This window comes from Narcine bancroftii, chromosome 12 (assembly GCF_036971445.1).
Source record: "Narcine bancroftii isolate sNarBan1 chromosome 12, sNarBan1.hap1, whole genome shotgun sequence".
Lineage (NCBI taxonomy): Eukaryota > Metazoa > Chordata > Chondrichthyes > Torpediniformes > Narcinidae > Narcine > Narcine bancroftii.
In genome coordinates this window covers 18,376,940-18,395,103 of record NC_091480.1, presented here as the reverse complement: position 1 = coordinate 18,395,103, position 18,164 = coordinate 18,376,940, and the positions used below count along the sequence as shown (strand labels likewise).

The window sequence follows — 18,164 nt, the reverse complement described above, 5'->3', positions numbered from 1 at the left end:
GAGGACTTTGCCATCTGAGCTGTGCAGAAGGCTTTGGACTTGGGGTGAGGGGCTGTACACAGCCTTTAGTGCCTCATAGAAACCCTTGAAGTCGCCAATCTCAGCGCTAAGCTGGGTTTGTTTGGCGAGGCTAGTCCACCACTCATTTTGGATCTCCTGGAATTTGCGCTGAAGATGGCTGCATGTGAGACGGAAGGCTCGTTTTTTCTCTGGCCAGGAAGGCTTTGCAAGGTGAGCCTGGTGGGCAGATCGCTTCTTTGCAGCAGCTCCTGGATTTCCTGGTTGTTTTCGTCAAACCAGTCCTTGTTTTTCCTGGAGGAGAAGCCCAGTATCTCTTCAGTGGATTGCAGTATGGCCGTTTTCAGCTGATCCCAGAGGGTTTCAGGAGACACGTCCTTGAGGCAGTTTGCATCCTTGAGCTTTGCTTGGAGGTTTGCCTGGAAGTCACCTCTCACTTCGTCTGACTGCAAGTTTCCAACATTGAACCTCTTTCTGGGGGCTCCACTGTTCTTGAACTTTGGCTTGAATGAAGGTTGAGCTTGCAGCGAACAAGCCGGTGGTCAGTGTGGCATTCCGCGCTGGGCATGACCCTGGTGGGGAACACGTTTGTCTCTTCTTCGCACCAGAATGTAGTCCAGGAGGTGCCAGTGTTTGGATTGGGGATGCATCCAGGTAGTCTTCAGGCTGTCTTTCTGCTGGAAAAGGGCGTTAGTAATGACAAGCCGCTGTTCTACGCAGAGCTCCAACAGGAGGCGCATGTTGTCATTGCACTTGCCGACACCATGCTTGCCAAGCATTCCTGGCCAGGTTTCTGAGTCTTTGCCGACGCGAGCGTTGAAGTCGCCAAGGATGACAACCTTGTCGGCTGTAGGGGTACGTTGGATGAGGTTGCGCAGATCAGTGTAGAACTTGTCCTTTTCTGCTGGTTCCGCCTGAAGGGTTGGAGCATAGACACTGATGAGGGTGATGCATTGCTTGTTTTGAAGGGGGAGTCGCATGGACATGATCCGGTCAGAATGGCCTGTCGGGAGGTTTTTGAGTTTGGAGGCAATGGAGTTCTTGACCATGAAGCCAACACCAGATAGGCGTCGTTCAGCCTGAGGCTTGCCAGACCAGTAGAATGTGTAACCCGCGCCGTGTTCTTGGAGGCTGCCTACATCTGCAAGGTGGACTTCGCTGAGAGTGGCTATGTTGATGTCAAGTCTGAGGAGTTCATGTGCGATGAGGGCAGACCAACGTTCAGGTCGGTGGCTGTCAGCCTTGTCTAGCATGGTTCTGAAGTTCCAGCATGCTAGCTTGAGTTTGTGTGCATCTTTTGAGGGGGAGGAAGTGGACATGTCCTCGGGCCTGCGCAAAGGAGCTTTTAGGTGGTGTAGTGTGCGCAGTACTGGCCCCACCCTTTAGACCCATGGTTTGTGTGCCGTGGCCAAGCAAGCTAGCATGTGGCAGCGAGGTCCTTGGGTCATAGGTTTTATATCGGAGTGTCCTTCTCCTATGCAAGTTGCTTAACCGGGCTGAAGAGGTCTGCCTCCCCTTTTAGGTCGAACCATATCTGGAGATCTAAGACTGCTGTCCATAGTGATAGAGTGGTGCGCCCTGGAATCGGCCTGTGTGCGTTTACTCCTGCCGCGCAGAGTGCTGGTGGTGCGGGCGAGCTTTCTTCTGCCCCTCCTGCTAGGCCCTGGAGCCCCTGGACAGGCGGCTCGATTACTTCCACGCCTGGCTGCACCACGCAGGGTCGAGTGGGCAGGAACACACAGAACGACAACCAAAACACCCCGGAGGTTCCCCAGGCAAGACCGCTCTGGTTGGGCGCAGACTTGGGGCTCGCCCCTGGCCCAGCCTGTCCGTGTTTGGTGGGGGCCCGCTGACCAGCTGGGGGTCCGGGTGTAGGGTGTAAAAGCCGCAGGCCGGCCCGCGGGTTCTGAACCGCCCCCACGAGTTCCTGGTTGAGCGGCCTGGCCCTTACCTGAGAGCCGAAGGTTGCTGCTTCTGCTTGGCAGTCATTTTAACATAACTTTTATGTTAAGTTACAATGTGGGGAAGAAATATTTCTCAAGTTGTGTTTGAAATTATCCAATTTAGTTCAAGGGTCTTTTTTTTCTCTTCCCTCAGAAAGAATGGTCATAAAATAGACATCAAAATAATTTTATTCGCCAGAATGCTTTGAGACCATCTTTTATTGCATTTCAGTATACAGTATGCACAAATTTAGAGTTGAGGTCTTGAAACTTTTGTTTCAAAATCTACTATTGTAGCTTTTCAGCTATGACTGTTCCAAATATAAGAAAAGCAAATCATAATTTTAACTTTCGAACTTGAGAGCAATAACCTTTAAAACATCTTTACCAGGATTGTTAGTTAATTATTTCAAGGCTTGCTTTGACACTATAAAGTATCTGAATGCTATTATCACCTTGAAGATTACTTGTTATTGGAGAAGTTTTTTGTCCTTATAATGACAATATGTTGTGCATCCTCTGTTAAATTTGACGTTCCACATTCAATACTGTACAACAATGTTTGTAACCTGACTTTGATATCAAATTATTTAATGCTGTTAGAGAGGATTATTGTGTGAAAGAAAAACTATGAACAACTAGTTCTGCTTCATGGGAGGTTGAATTGTAAAAGTTAATTGTGGCCTGTTCTGCGATTTAAAATTAGCGCATCTGTGGCCAATCAAAGCACTGGCAAAGCGAAACGTAATTATCTGTGAATCATTTCTGACATCCTATTCACACACTATCACTCAGGCTAAGCAACTGTATTACTAATGAGTCTATATGCCAGACGTAGAAAGAGGTTACAAATTTTGAAAGCTTTGTGGAAATTTTGTTTCGCATTTCAGACTATCAGAGAGAAGTCATTTCATTTATAAAATGTCAAAGCTTTGACAATGGTGCTATTCCTATTTAGGAAAATTTAAATGCACAAAGGGCACAATTAGGTAGATTTAAATGCAACAGAGCCTATCTAGATACTTCTAAATATATTTTGAGTTCACTCATCGACACATTACATTTAAAAAATTGCTGATCGATGGAGATGTTCCATAAATCTCAGCCATGTTTGTTCAGTCAGTCCATATGATGCGTCACGGCCCAAGAAATATTTGAATATTCTCTGCTCGGGCATCATTGTTGCACTGGATTCAATGAATTTTGATGTGCATTTCTATTTATTGCACTTATGTTTATTAGTAAACACCTATTTCATTTGAAGGTATTAGTTGAAAAGTAGCATTTGCCTCAAACTGTAAGCGGTCACTGTAGACCCATGGAACTTCATGAGAACTTTATAGTTAACAATGAATACTTGAAATGAATGGACCAGGTTTCTAAGAATGCAGAACTCCAGTATCATTATAAATTATTTACTTTAAACTTGGAAAATATGAATTATTTTATCACTTCCCAAAACTAGTTGTATGACTTGTGCAACGGTGACTGAAAACTATGCATTTTAATAAATTGTAGATGGATTGAAGGGGAACGGATAGAAACAGAGGACTTGATTTGAATGTCTTAAGTGCATTTTGTAATTGTCATCTTGCAGAATTTTTCATTTTAGAGTTAAATCTCCCATCGCAATTTTCCAATAATTTAGTTGATTTCATTGGATGGCAAATGGGATTTGCTTTTGCTAGCTCCTCTGCTTTGATTGTATTTCTGAACGCTGCTCATTGTTGATATGAACTCACTGATTGCCCAGTTAATACAAGATTTTATTGAAATACTGCTCTTTTTTTTCTGTTCATAATGATTCTAAGGATATGTGATTAAGCATTGTGAATGTAACAATTAAATTACAGAATGGTTGTTCGTGTCCTTTTATGTTCGTTCACACATTTCATTGTTCAGAGACATTGAATGAAAAGACACTGAATCAAACAAATGTAAGGAAGGAATCTCAGAACACAATGCATATCTATTAATCCAACATATTCAGGACTTTGATGGCAGAATGGCGCATTTACTGGACTGAAAGTTAATCCTCCCAGCACCCCCTCCCCAAAATATTTTTATTTGATTTTTTAGACATTATGCATAAATTTTCCAATGAACCTAGTTAGTTTAAAGGGAGCACAGGAAACAACCCCAGTGACTTTGAAGGAAGTTTGGCAACGATCACTACACTAGTTCCCACAACTGCTCCCTCACCACCATTCAGGGCCCAAAACAGCCCTTCCAATTAAAGCAACATTTCACATGTGGATCTGCAGAGGCCATCCGCTGCATCTGTTGCGGTCTCCTCGACATAGGAGAGACAGGGCGCAGGCTGGGAGATCGCTTCATTGAGCACCCTAGCTCTGTCCACTGCAGTAGCGGGCATCTCCCAGTGGCCAACCATTTCAATTGCCTGCTCCATTCCCATGCCGACACATCTGCCCACAGTCTTAGGCTCTACCAAAGTGAGACCACCCACAAATTGGAGGAACAACACTTCGTATTCGTTCTGGGAATATGACCTCCAACCAGATGGCATTAACATCAACTTATCCAGTTTCCAGTTGGCTTCCCCTTCCTCATCTCTCTCGATTCCTCAAGCTCTGTTTCTCTATCTTTCCCTATCCCTCTCTCTTTTTTCCTCCAGCTCTGTGTTCACAGTTATCCCTATCCCCCTATCAATTCTTTGCTTTTCTTTCCTGTCCTTCTATCCATATTCACCTATGGCTTCTTGGCTGTTGGCCTTGGTCCCACCCTACCCTTCCCCATTCCTTCTTCCCTCCTCACCCCACCTTTTTATTCAGGTAGTTGCCTGTTTTTCGTTCATTACTTGATGAAGGGCTCAGACCCGAAACATTGGTTATGTATCTTTGTCTCCGATGGAGATTGCTGAACCTTCTGAGTTTCTCCAACACTTTTGAGCATTAACCACAATCACAGAATCTGCAGACTTTCTTGATTCACTTATAGAGCCATATGCTGAATCATTGAGATTTATGGTATGTTATGTAGGACTAGATGTTAATATCCCTTATTTCACTCCTAAGACTTGCTGCCTGGACTCTGCGGGGTAGCCAAGTGAGTAGTGTCATCTTCTGGGTTATCAAGTGGGTGTCCTTCTGTTTTGTTGATAGATCCACTACACCTTCAGAGGGTTCGGCAGTGGATCAGGGTGTTCCGCGCTCTGCCCCTAGATGCATTCACTCACTAGGGGGCCCAGATCGAATCCATTCTCCTCATCCAGAGCCACTGACTACCTTTTTCAGGAGCTCTGGAGAGATCTATAACTGTTTGTCAGTGTATCTTTCCTCGCACTCCCAACTCCTGGAGTAGCCTTGATGTCGATGTGGCTACAAATCCTCTGCAGCCTACTTCAACTGGTCAGAGCCTTGCCTTCCATGCCACATTGCTGCAAGCTCAGTGTACCTCAGTTTCTTGTGCTCATAGGCCTCCTCCACTGTATCCTTCCATGGCTCTGTAAGCTCGATGATGTATAATTGGAGAACAGATTATCAAAGCTTTACTGTAAATAGATTGGGAGGGTGGACAATGGAGAATGGGTTTCAGTGTAAGCGTGTGTATCCTAAAATTAAACCTAAATGAGTAGAAAAGAGTTATTTTCACAGTGATTAAAATCAGTAGAGGTTCAAAGGTGCAGATACATTTGTTATTGTCAAGCACAGTAAATAAACTGCTGTAGCGGCAGCTACACTGTTAATGAAAGAACACACAACCAGACGGGTTGAGCTCAGTGAGCAGAACTGATTTATTGCGGGCTGCTGGGCTGGACTTATGCTCCCAGCCCAGACCTGGCTGAGAACCGCGCTGGGGGGCGCTGACCTCACCCGGGCGTCACGTGGTCCCCCAGCGCAGGCTTCTGAGCCCCGTGCTGAGAAGAAGGGGAATCCCCTGATGGCGCCATTTTGGCCAGCTGCCCCACTGCGTGGATTACGAGCAGGGCCGGTTCACCTGCCTAGTGGTGTGCTGCCACTCAGCCCCCCCCCCCCCCCCCCCCAGAGCTGGCATCAATGTCCTTTTTAGCTGGGCAGCTTCGCTTCTTGGGCTGGGCCACAATCACTGGGGTGGGGTCGAGGTGCCCTGGCTTCAGCCTGTGTAGAGTAAACAGTTGCCGCCTGCCGCCGATGTCCAGCGTGAATGTAGACCCTGAACGATGGACAACCTTGTACGGCCCTTCGTAAGATCTCTGTAGAGATCTCGCCGCTGGTGGTCCCCCCTGAATAAAAACGTACTCTGCGGAAAGCAGCTCACTGGGGACGTGAGATGGCCGTGTGCTGTGTCTGGGCGGCGGTGGGGGGTGCAAAAGAGTCCAAGTGGGCCTGGAGGTGGGGAAAGCAGCTCGTGCGGCGACTGCTGGGAGTTGGAAGGCGGGTTGATGAACTCACCAGGAAGTGCCAACAGTGCGCCATAGACCAGCTCAGCTGATGATGCCTGCAGATCCTCCTTGCATGAGGAGTGGATGCCCAGGAGCACCCAAGGCAGTTCATCCACCCAGTCGAGACCAGTGAGGTGGGCCATAAGTGCCGACTTAAGGTGGCGGTGCAGACGCTCAACCAGCCCATTGGCCTGCGGGTGATAGGCTGTGGTGTGGTGTAGCTCGATCCCCAACCTGTTGGCAAGTTGTGCCCAGAGCGCAGAGGTGAACTAGGCGCCCCGATTGCTGGTGAGGTGATTCAGAACGGTTGGGCGACCCAACCGTGCAACAGCGCTCAGGAGCAGGAGTCCGTGGAGGTGTCCAGCATCAGGATTGCCTCGGGCCAATGAGTGGTGCGGTCCACAACCGTGAACCGGTAACGGTTGCCCCAGGAAACAGGTAAGGGCCCGGCTATGTCCACGTGAATGTGGCTGAACAGTTCCCGGACGTGCTCGAAGTCTTGCACAGGTGCTCTGGTGTGCCTGTGTACCATGGACATTTGGCAATGGGTGCATGTTCTGGCCCAGCCTGTGATCTGCTTCTGCAGCCCGTGCCAGACGAACTGCTCTGCCACCATCCGGACTGTGGACCTGATGGACGGGTGTGAAAGGTCATGGATGTGACTGAAGACTTGCTTGCGCCACTGCTGGGGAACCACTGGCTACGGGGTGCCCATGGAGACATCATACAGGATGGTGCTTCCACCGCTCAGAGTCAGGAGGTCTCGGAACTACAGGCCTGTGATGGCATTCCTGAAGGCTCACATCTCCTCGTTGGACTTCTGGTCCCAGGCGAGCTGGTCAAAGTCGAGGCCGGGTGTCAGCGGGCAGGTGGCTGGTCGCCAGAGTGCATCGGCAACCACCTTGTCCTACCCTGCCTCGTGCCGACTGTTGGTGGTAAACTCCGACACGAAGGAAAGGTGATGCTGCTTGTGGGCCAACCAGGAATCCTTTGCCATCGCGAGTGCATGGTGAAGGGTTTGAGGTCAATGAAGATGGTAAAAGTCCTCCCCTCCAAAAAATAGCGGAAATGCCGCACTGCCAGGTACATGCCCAGTAACTCATGGTCAAAAGCGCTATACTTGCGCTTTGGTGGGCGGAAAAGCTGGCTGAAGAATGCCAGCAGCTTCCATTGTCGGTTCACCTGCTGCTCCAACGGCTGTGGCAGAGTCATCGACAGAGAGCGCCATATGCAGGTCGGTGTGTAGGTGGGTGAGCATGGTAGCCTTCGCGAGGGTGTCCTTGGTGGCCTCGAATGCACTGGCCCCTGGGGTCCAGGTGACTGATTTGTGCTTTGCTGCGATGAGGGCGAATAGCGGCTGCATGATGCACGCAGCTCCCGGAATGAATCGGTTGTAGAAGTTGACCATACTTGCTAACTCTTGCAGCCCCTTGAGATTGTCCAGATGTGGGAACTCCTTGATAGCGGCGACCGTAGTGTCGGGCGTGGCTCCCTCGGCCGTGATGGTATGTGCCAGGAACTGAATGGACTCTTTCCCAAACTGGCACTTGGCTGGGTTGATGGTGAGGCCGAAGTCGGCCAGCCGAGAGAAGAGGGTACGCAGGTGGGCCTTGTGTTGCACCTGATCCCTGCTGGCAATGAGGATATCATCTAAGTAAATGAAGATGAAATCCAGGTCCCTGCCCACTGAGTCCATGAGCCGCTGGAAGGTCTGAGCAGCATTCTTGAGCCCGAATGGCATGCGAAGGAATTTGAACAAGCCGAAGGGTGATGATGGCTGTCTTTGGTATGTCCTCAGGGTGCACCGGGATTTGGTGATACCAGGTCAACCTTGGAGAAAACCCTTGCACCATGCAGGTTGGCCATAAAGTCCTGTATGTGAGGGATGGGGTAATGGTCAGGAACTGTCACCTTGTTGAGCCGTCGATAGTCTCCACAGTGGTGCCAGCCGCCAGAGGCTTTCAAGATCAGGTGGAGTGGGGAGCCCTACGGGTTGTCGGACTGCCGAATGATCCCAGCTCCAACAGATGCGAAAACTCCTCCTTTGCCATCTGGAGCTTGTCAGGCGGGAGCCGGCGTACCTTGGCATGAACCGGTGGGCCCTGGGTGTGGATGTGGTGGAACACCCCATGGCGTGGTGAGACGGCGGAGAACTGTGGCTTGAGGAGGGTCAGAAACTCATCCAGGATTCACTGGAACTTGTCTCTGGGCTTGCTGATTGTGGCCATCTGCGGCTGCTCTGTGCTGGAGGCGTCGAGGTGAACAGCCTGGAAAGTACGGGCATCCACCAGGCACCTATCCCAAATGTCCATGGGCGAGGAGGAAGTCAGCACCCAGGATGGCAGTCAGAAGGGACGAGACTGTGAACCTCCATGAGAATTTTCATCAGCTGATCTGGAAGTGGACTGTCTTGTCTCCATACGTCCGGATCTCTGTTGCGTTGGCTGCACGGAGGGGAGGTCCTCGAGGTCGATTCCTGGACTCAATGGCCTTGGCCAGCATGACATTGATCTGGGCCCAGTGTCAATGAGGAACCGCCGGCCACTGACTGAGTCCCGCAGGTAGAGGAGACTGTGTCCTTGGCCAGTCGCTGCAGCCATTCCCTGGAACGAGCAAGGCTGACGACATTTCCGAACCTTGACTCCCCAGCGCTGGTGGTAGAAGCAGAGGCCTGGAGCGGATGCTGTGCCCCTGGTTATGCTCTTGGTAGCCCCTGCAGGGGCTGGATGCTCTACTGCAGCACATGGGGTGGGCTTGGCGTGGTCATGTCCATGCCTCGTGACCTGCTGGACCGCCAAGCCCTCCAGGAAACTCTAGTGCCATAGCTCTTGGGCCTTCTGAGCGACCTTCCTCCGGTTGGTAAAGCTCTCTTGGACCAGTAATGGCTGCATGTCCTCGGGCAGATGGTCGAGGAAAATGCAAACAAAGAGCGGGCAGTTGGTGTGATCACCCATGAGCATGAGCATCTTGTCCATCAGGGACCTGTCCCCCAGGGCATCAATGTGCAGCATGCGAGCGGCACGCTGGCGTCTGGATAGTCCGATGGATCCGGTCAGCACTTGCTTGATGGTCTCGTATTTGTCTTTGGCGGGTGGGTGCTGAATGAGGTGCAGCACGCATTTGGCATTGGCCTGGTCCAGGGCGGCGACCACATGGTAGAATTTGGTCATGTCGGATGAAATCTGGCGGAGGTGAAACTGAACTTCGGCATGGCCAAACCAGGTCTCTGGCTCCTGAACCCAGAATTCAGGCAGCTTGATGGCTATAGCACTGATCCCATGTTCGCTCATGATGGATTCAAAGATGTTTGAACCAGTCGGGGTCACCAATTGTAGCGGCAGCTACACTGCTACTGAAAGAACACACAGCCAGACGGGTTGAGCTCAGTGAGCAGAACTGATTTATTGCAGGCTGCTGGGCTGGACTTATACTCCCAGCCCGGACCTGGGTGAGAACCGCGCTGGGGGGGGTGGGGCACGCTGACGTCACCCGGATGTCACGTGGTCACCCAGTGTGGGCTTCTGAGCCCTGTGCTGAAAAGAAGGAAACCCCTGATGGCTCCATTTTGGCCGGCTGCCCCGCCGCGTGGATTACAAGCGGGATTGGTTCACCTGCCTAGTGGTGTGCTGCCATACTGCAAGACAAAAGATGTAATGATTTTGGTTCAATTACATAACGCCTTGAAAAAAATCACCCCCTAAAGTACTTTGACAAGTTCTCTTGTCATTTGAGTTTAAACTTCTTGTGGCACAACACCCCAGCCCCTGCCATTAACTTCTGAAGCTGATGACTCCCACCGTTTCCTCTTTGTGGGTAGGTGGTGTTGGGGAGAGGAGGGGTAATTGACTGGTTGTGATTTTTCTGCGCCACTTTAAATGCAGACCAGCTCTCTTTACTCCCACCCTGCTTGCCCTCCTCCTCGATTAGCCATGTTTATACCTGTTGCCCTGAACTTCATGTTACCACTTCCTGTCATGGTTGACTTCCAGAATATAATCCAAAATTTATCTCATAAATTAAATTTTGAAGGTTGATGTCAATTAATGCTGACTTCTGAATTGTTTTGTTTTCTCATGCCACACTGGATTCTCAGCAATTTCATACCTCCCTTTCATATCTATGCTTATTCCATTTCTGTAGCTTTCTGCAAACTGTCTAATGGTGCTCTTGTCATGTATATTAAACTTCCTTTCTCCTGTGCTTTGGTCTTGAAAATCCTTCAAGACAGAGTTCTAATGAATATTACAAATTCAGCCTAAAGTTTACTCTCCCTGGTAAACTTACAAAACATCTTGGATTAAGGGCACCCTTAGCTTAGGTTTGCCAATTTACAGAACATCATTGCTTCCTTGACTGAGGCAGCTGGAGGCCTTTAGTGAGAGAGAAATTGCTTTCCATTTGGTGTAAACAGCTAACTTATATAAGTATATTCCTTGTCAGCTTGATTTAAGAGATTTTTCCAGTGTTAAACCCCTTGGTGTTAAACTTAAGTTTAACATTTCAAAAGAAAATGCATTTCAAGTGCAAGTCTTGAATGTTTTGTGAGTTGCATTTTAAAGCCATTTATGTTCAGAACATTTTGTTTTTGTATTAGAATGAAAATAAAGTAAAACCCCTGTTATTGGGAATTCAAGAAAATGGCAGCCTCATGCAACTAGCAAAATAATCGCAGAAAGTAAATAGGTAAAAAAAAACTTAAGTTTAAAATTGGCAAGCCTTGCCATTATTTCACCAATCGTGCAACACAGTCTCAAGCAACCAGAAAATTCACTTATCAGGCATCAACCAATCCCTATAGATGGTAGATACCAGGGTTTTTACTGTACTGATGATCTACATTACGAGCTATGTCAGTGACATACACATCAGATAAGTTAAAACTGATTTTTTTTTCTTCATCAATAGGTACCCGGTGATTTAAGTCAAACCTCTGAGGATCAAAGCTTGTCAGATTTTGAAACGTAAGTCTTAACCTAGAATATAATGCTTCTTTGTGTCGAATTTTATAAATATTTTTAGAGACAAAATAGTTGAGTGAATTCTTTCTTGGTTGTGGAGCAGGATATTACAGATGTAATTTATAAATACTCATTGTGGAGCTGTAATTCTGGGGAATGTTCCAGTATCAAGAGAATGTACTGCCTTGCAATGAGTAACAGTTATGATTTCTGCACAGCATTCATGAGTTTTTTCTGGTATGAATAGCTCCGATATACCAGCATTGATCGTTCACACTGCAAAACCTGCAAATCTTCATTTCAGTCTGCCGTTTTAGACAGCATACCAGCCTTGCGGTAGGTTATGAGGCTGGATATGCAATGGCACTGCACGTGGCGTTTAACTCAAGGGACATGCAATGCCACTGCACACCGCCCCTCCTTTTCCTCAGCCTTCTGCATTTCAGCCCTTCTAAGAGATATTAATCTAGTGCACGTCCTTTGAGTGGCTCCTTTCTATTGTCTAATGCCACATTGCAAACCTTTCCTCCTCCTATTTTACTTGAGCTGATCTTTTTATCACACCTTGCCTTCCTCTTTGTCCTTCACCCTGGTTCTAGCCCTTGCCTGTCTTATGACCCAATTAGATGTCCATTAAACTGTTAACCATTTTTAACGTTCCCCCTTGGCCGGACAATGAGCAGTGGCATTCGAGACACCCAGTCCCAGCAAATGAAATGAGTGGCCAGTTGTCAATCTCCATATATTAAGCTAACACAAAATGCAATTAAACATTTACCAAATGGCGGTATCTGAAAAGGGTGGACTGCGTTGAATTTCTGGGAAAATTCCAAAGGGTCTAGATGAAAAAAAAGATGGAACTGGAATGGCACCCTCATTCTGGTTCCGTGCTTTTTACACATTCTGGAAAAAAGGGAATAATTTCCTGTAATGAAGTGGCTGTATAAAAAACATAATTGATTGAAAACGACAACAAAGAGCGAGAAACACTCAGCAGATCAGGAAGCTTCTCTGGAAAGAAAAATGTTTCAAGACAAAGACCCTTAATCAGAAGTAGGAAAGTAAGAAAGCAAGCTGATTTTCAGTTGCACAGAGGAAGGGGATGGATGAATAACAAATATTTTAATGTTCTTCTGTGATGTAACACACCTATTTATATACTCAATAACAAAGTTGGTGTCTATATTGATATCAATCTGAGAATCTACTGTGGCACGATCAGCAAACGCACTCCAGTCTGTATTTTGAAAATGCTGCTGAAGGACAAAATCAGCCCTCTCCCGTCATATCTTAACAGTCTTGATGAGGTGTTTGACCCTTTTAGTCTGTAGACAGTGAAAGATGGTCAGACTGGTGAGGGAGGGCAGTGGTTCTGTACGAGTTAACCTAATCCAAGGTTTTGTCCCCTCATGTATTACATTTCACATTTAGATGAAATCCTGGGAGTACAGAGCGTAAATTACAATGATTAAAGTCTCCAGACACAATAAAGGCACAATCTGGATGTAATATCTGCAACTTGCCAATAGCAGCCCTAAAAACTTTCAAGACGGCTTTAGCATTCGCAGCCAGAGGTATATAAACTGCTGCATCAATGATGCAAGTAAATTTTCTTGGTAGGTAAAAGGTCTACGCTTGATAACCAATAACTCCAATTCGGCAGAGCAATGAATGTCAGTAATGGTAGAGTTTAGTGCACTAAAGTTGATTTACATAGATGCACAATGAACCTCCCTTACTTTTTCCCATTGCAGCTGCTATTCTGTCGGCCCTGAAAAATGTTCAGCCTTCCAATTCTACCATGTTATTTGATATCCTGCTATTGAGCCATGTCTCCATAAAAAAATTATTACATTTTCAACTCAGCCATTTTGTTCACCAGACACCGATAGCGCTGGCCTGGATGAGTTGCTTTGTCTGCAATTAATGGGGAAAATGTTTGGTGAACAAGAGAGTTAAGAAAGGATGAAATGCTGAAAGGGGAGATGAACAGAAGATGTGTTTGGTGCAACCTCATTGAAAGAGTGGAGGTGGATAATGGAATTGGGGGAACACCAATACAGCCTGCAGTGTTTTGGGTTTCAACAGGTTATTGCAAAATAAAAAAGGCCCCCACTGGCATTTATGGACATCTGAAATAATGAAGAATGTGGCCTTGCAGCTGGAGCCAGCAAGACTTGTTCATGGAGTCCATGAGCAGAATTTGTCAGCTATCCCAGGGGTTCTCATGGTGAGAGTTCATGAATGGTGTCTGGGACAATAAAAGGATACATAATAGTCCACCAGCATTTGTCACCAAGATCCAGTGGAATGGCTCTTGGGGATTTTATTTCAGTAGTTGCATTTCAAAAGTTGCTGTAAGTTGACAGTAAAATTTCAGTCACCCATCTCAGCCAGAAAGTTATGACTGAGCAATATCAACAATGTGATAGGTCATGCGAAAGGTGAGACTAAGAGCTGCAACAATTTTCTTTGACTGGACATCATTGAAGCAATAGATTGCTCACACTTCAAAGCTCAGTCATCACACTGCATCTGACTGATTTCCCAGCTTTGTGGCTCCATGGACCTCAGACCGAAATTTCTCCTTTGGACTCAGAAAATCGCAGAGTTCCTTGGATGTTATTTCATCCAGTGCCAGGTTTTGTGGCCTGTTTGATGCACTTTCAACAATAAATGTCGAAAGGAAGGGAGAAGTTGCACAAAATTCACAGTTTCCATGAACCTAACATTTTCACGATGGCAGGGCCCAGATAAGCGTTAGTCATGATAGGGTGCAGCACATTCCTTGCCACCATTTTGGGAGGGATGGTTTATTTCCAACTTATGAGACATGCTTCACCATTCTGGGAGGATCTATCTGCCTGCTGTGCCTGATGTTCACCTCAATTTGCTCTCAGTTCTTGCCCAATTCTGTTGGGCTCCCCTCCCAGTGTTTCCACCCTTCCTGCTCTTGCTCTACTGCACCTCCTGCCCATCACACCCATCCCTTTTGCCACCATATTGATCCTCCATCCCCAACTTGAAACTCTGAGCCTGATCCCCAGTAACCAAACTCCCTTCCAGTGGATTATTTTTTATCGATCATGACTGTTACAGCAGGCCATCAGTGCAATCACTCGACCATTCTTTAGCAATATCCTTTCGCAAACGGATAAAGGAAGGACATTTCCAACTGTACCTCTGAATTTCGGTGACTCATGAATAAAACATTTGGACACCATTTAAGTGCCATTCGGATTTCTTTGGCAATTTCTATTTCATAATCCAGTTATTACATAGAAATGTTAAATTTAAAAGTTTTAAAATTTTAATTTACATTTTAAATGTAGACACATCATGGTAACAGACCATTCGACCCTCAAGTCCGTGCTGCCCAATTTACACCCCATTAACCTACACCGTGGTATGTTTTAAATGGTGGGAGGAATCCGGAGACCCTGGAGAAAACCCACTCAGACATGGGGAGAATGTACAAACTCCTTACAGACAGCGTGGAACTCGAACTCCATTCCAGTCCTGATTGCTGGCGCTATAAAGGCATTGCACTAACCGCTACACCAATCGTGCTACCCACCAAGTTGCATCCAAATGTAGCCAAAATATCAATAAATGTTTTAATTTTAAAAAATATATTTAAAATCATATTATTTAGTGCTGGCAGAAATTTGTCATTGCATTGGATTTGAAGAACATTTTTGGCAAATCAAGCTGCAACCGCAATGAACTTTGGTTTATTTTACAGTAACATTATATAACCAAAGTGTAAACTGATTTTGGATGTAGATGAATGCAAGAGCAGTTGTTTAGCCTTGAGCATAAATCCTGATGCACCAAGCTGTGACACCTAAAATAAGCACACCAAAGTTTCTACCTAATCCTTTTTCATTACTCTATTACATATTTTGTATGTGATGTGAAAATGTTTTGAATTTAAGATTTTGGAAAATAATTTTTGGAGAGTGAAGAACTTCATTTGTGCATGGCAGGGGATGTTCTCTGCCGAAAGTATTCAGTAATTTAGGACATCACATACAACCCTGAGATTCATTTTCCTGTGGGCAAGGCAGAATTACCACTTAATGGGGGTGCAAAAAAAAACCTGTACACAACATACGATATATATTAAAAAAAGTAAACAGATAATGAATAAACAACTGTGTAATACAGCAAGAATTAAAAAAAATCAATAAAGTGCAAAATTAAGAGTCCTTAAATGAGACCCTGATTAAGTTTGTCTTTGGTAATTTTGATATTTCTTCAGAATATAACATACGAGGGGCATTTGAGATGGCAAATTCCCCTCGCCACCCCCTCCCCACCCCCCCAGTACACACAATGGAACTAAATGTGAAGGGCCCTGATCTGTAGTGTTAGCTAATCATTTCTCTCCATGGATGCTGCCTGACCTATTGAGCTTTTTCAGTTACTCATTGTTTTCGCTTTACTGATCAAAATAAAATTCATTAAATCATTTGCATTTTCTTTTCCTTCAGATAATTCCCAAAAATGAGATGGCAACAAATATATATTAGCCTTTTTAGGGATGGTGTTCTTATCTCCACGAATTTCTCATTGTGTAGTAACTTCTCCTTGATCTGTTTGCTGTTATCTCATCGTGAGTCTGTCGCCTGACTTCATCAATCACAAAGCACCATTTGGGAGCCCATTAAAAAAAAAACCTTGGAGAGAATCAACAGGTCCCTCGACATTCAAAGGGGGCAAAGGCGCTTGAATCAAAAGGCTGGAGGAGAAGGGAAGCTGCCCACCCCCCACCACCTTCACCAACCTTTTGTATTCTGGTGCCCATCTGCATTTTGCTCAAACCTTGAAGAAGGGCTTAGGCCAGAAACCCTAGTGATAAATCTTTGCCTCCTGAGGATGCTGCTAAGTTCTTCCAGGATCTTTGTGTTTTGTTACAAACACAGCGTGTTTCATAAATAAGGAGCTCGTTGTATGGCTTCTCAGGCAGAGCTTTTTTTCTGCTCTAGCTCATTTTTTTCAGTTCTTGCTTTCTATTTTGTTCTTTATACCTTTTCATAGGAAATATATTTACGCATGACTCTTGTTATCTGTCATTTTGTTTCTATTGCATTTTCTTTGTTGACTAGTGACTGATTGTATTTGCCATAGAATGAAGGATTCGCTGTTTTGCCACAGTGTCGTGCTTTCCTTCCAAATCGGGATTCCTCTTTTGTTGTTTAGTTCCATCGTTTCTTGCATTATACATCAAATCAAGTACACAGTGCATAAATTTCATGGAAATGCAGCATGTTCAGTTTGTCCACTTCTATTCCTATTCACTTCATATTCTTTTGTTTTCATTCATTTTACACAATGTATTGTTTCAATCCAAGAGTGTTGTATTGATGCTGTTGTCAGTCTTATTACATCACCACTTCCCGGCTCTTCTATATTCCAGTTCCACTCTGCCTTTGATGCCACCTCTCATGAAAACTTCTGCCATCTTAAATTTAATAGAAGATTAATTGACTTTTTTTTTATCTCTGCACTTCCCTCTGAAACAATTTTTGCTCTCTACTGATGGTAGCAAAGAAGGTGGCAAAATATTCCCGGATCATCTGCACGATCATCGGATATTACAGGGTGCAAGCTTCAACTATTTTTGTTCTTCTTTGGAAGATTTCCTTAGATCAGTTTACTCAAGCATTTTCTTTCAAAAAAAGAGATGTATCATTCAACCTATAACTGTATCTAGTCAAATCAGCCTTGCAAAAAAACTCCAGATGCATATGAGGTAAATGATCTGTTACATGCAGCTATTCTCATAGAGATTAAGTAGTTTTATATTATAAGAAACCTACGTGTTATTCTCGGTTGGCTATTATCCATATTGGAAATTATTGCTACTTTCCAAATCTAGTTCCACTTACAGTGTGACTAAAGGTCACATTTTATATTTTGGATCCCTGACATTGCTGACCTTTGGCGACCTCCTCCCCCCCGCCCAATCCTGCAGCAGGATTAAGTTTGCTGTCCATCACGGACATCCTCCTCATTCTGTGTGTTTTTGATGGGGGGTGAGAAATGGAGGCAATAAATGCTCTTTGGATAGCTGACATTGTAGTGCTGGCACATCAGGGAGCAGTTTGATTTTGAAATGTCATGAATACAAAATCATTGCTAACTACTTTAAATAAAATATCATGAGAAATGAACATCAATTTCTACTGAAACATTCTGATTTAATTACCAATATATTGTGAACTATTAAAATAGGGGCATTTATGAGAGACTTTTTAAAAAAAAACTGGATTTTCTGATATTTACTATTTGATGTACTTGCATTAAATCTACCAAAAACTTTCAGTTCAAGTGAAGTGACATTCCAATTCTTTACCTGTATTAACACTAATTGTGATATTTTAAGTCTCTGCTGTTTATCTGTCTCTGTAATGTGCAACATTTTCAGTGCTTGTTGGAAGTGCCATGGTAGAAAATTTGCGCATAAATTAATGAATTGAGGAAAAGTGTTGATGAGGCTGTCTGAGCTGGCTAGCTGCCAGGTGCAGAGATTCTAGCCCTGTCCTCTGGAGGTTCTCTTAAAATGTACTAAAGAAACTGCATCCTTTGATTACTTTGGCTCTAAATTGTTTTGTAAATTCAATGTTTTCCCTTGAAATTCACTGTTGATTACTTTGTGTCTGTCAGGGTTCACTGTGCACTGATAAATGTCTGGATTCCAACCGTGTTTCTACGTGGACGAGCTGCTAATGCTTTTCATGTTTATCAGGTATGAGTCAAAGATTTGAGCGCTGAGAAAAATGCAATGTGGTATGTTACTTTCCAAGCTTATAACATTTACAATGTGTTCTTTCATTTCATAATCGTGTCTCGAGAGAA

At 45.2% G+C, this 18,164-nt stretch overlaps 1 protein-coding gene across 2 annotated transcripts in view; it reads left to right on the top strand.

Moving 5' to 3' along the window:
* Positions 1–18,164, top strand: part of snx29 (sorting nexin 29) — a 354,925-nt gene that overhangs the window by 206,376 nt on the left and 130,385 nt on the right. Inside the window, exons 17-18 of one of the 2 annotated variants that reach the window (XM_069905804.1) lie at positions 11,248–11,303; positions 17,973–18,054. In XM_069905804.1, the coding sequence (XP_069761905.1) occupies positions 11,248–11,303; positions 17,973–18,054 (138 nt within the window). The remainder of the gene's footprint in view (positions 1–11,247; positions 11,304–17,972; positions 18,055–18,164) is intronic. The other variant, XM_069905805.1, reaches the window with a different exon arrangement.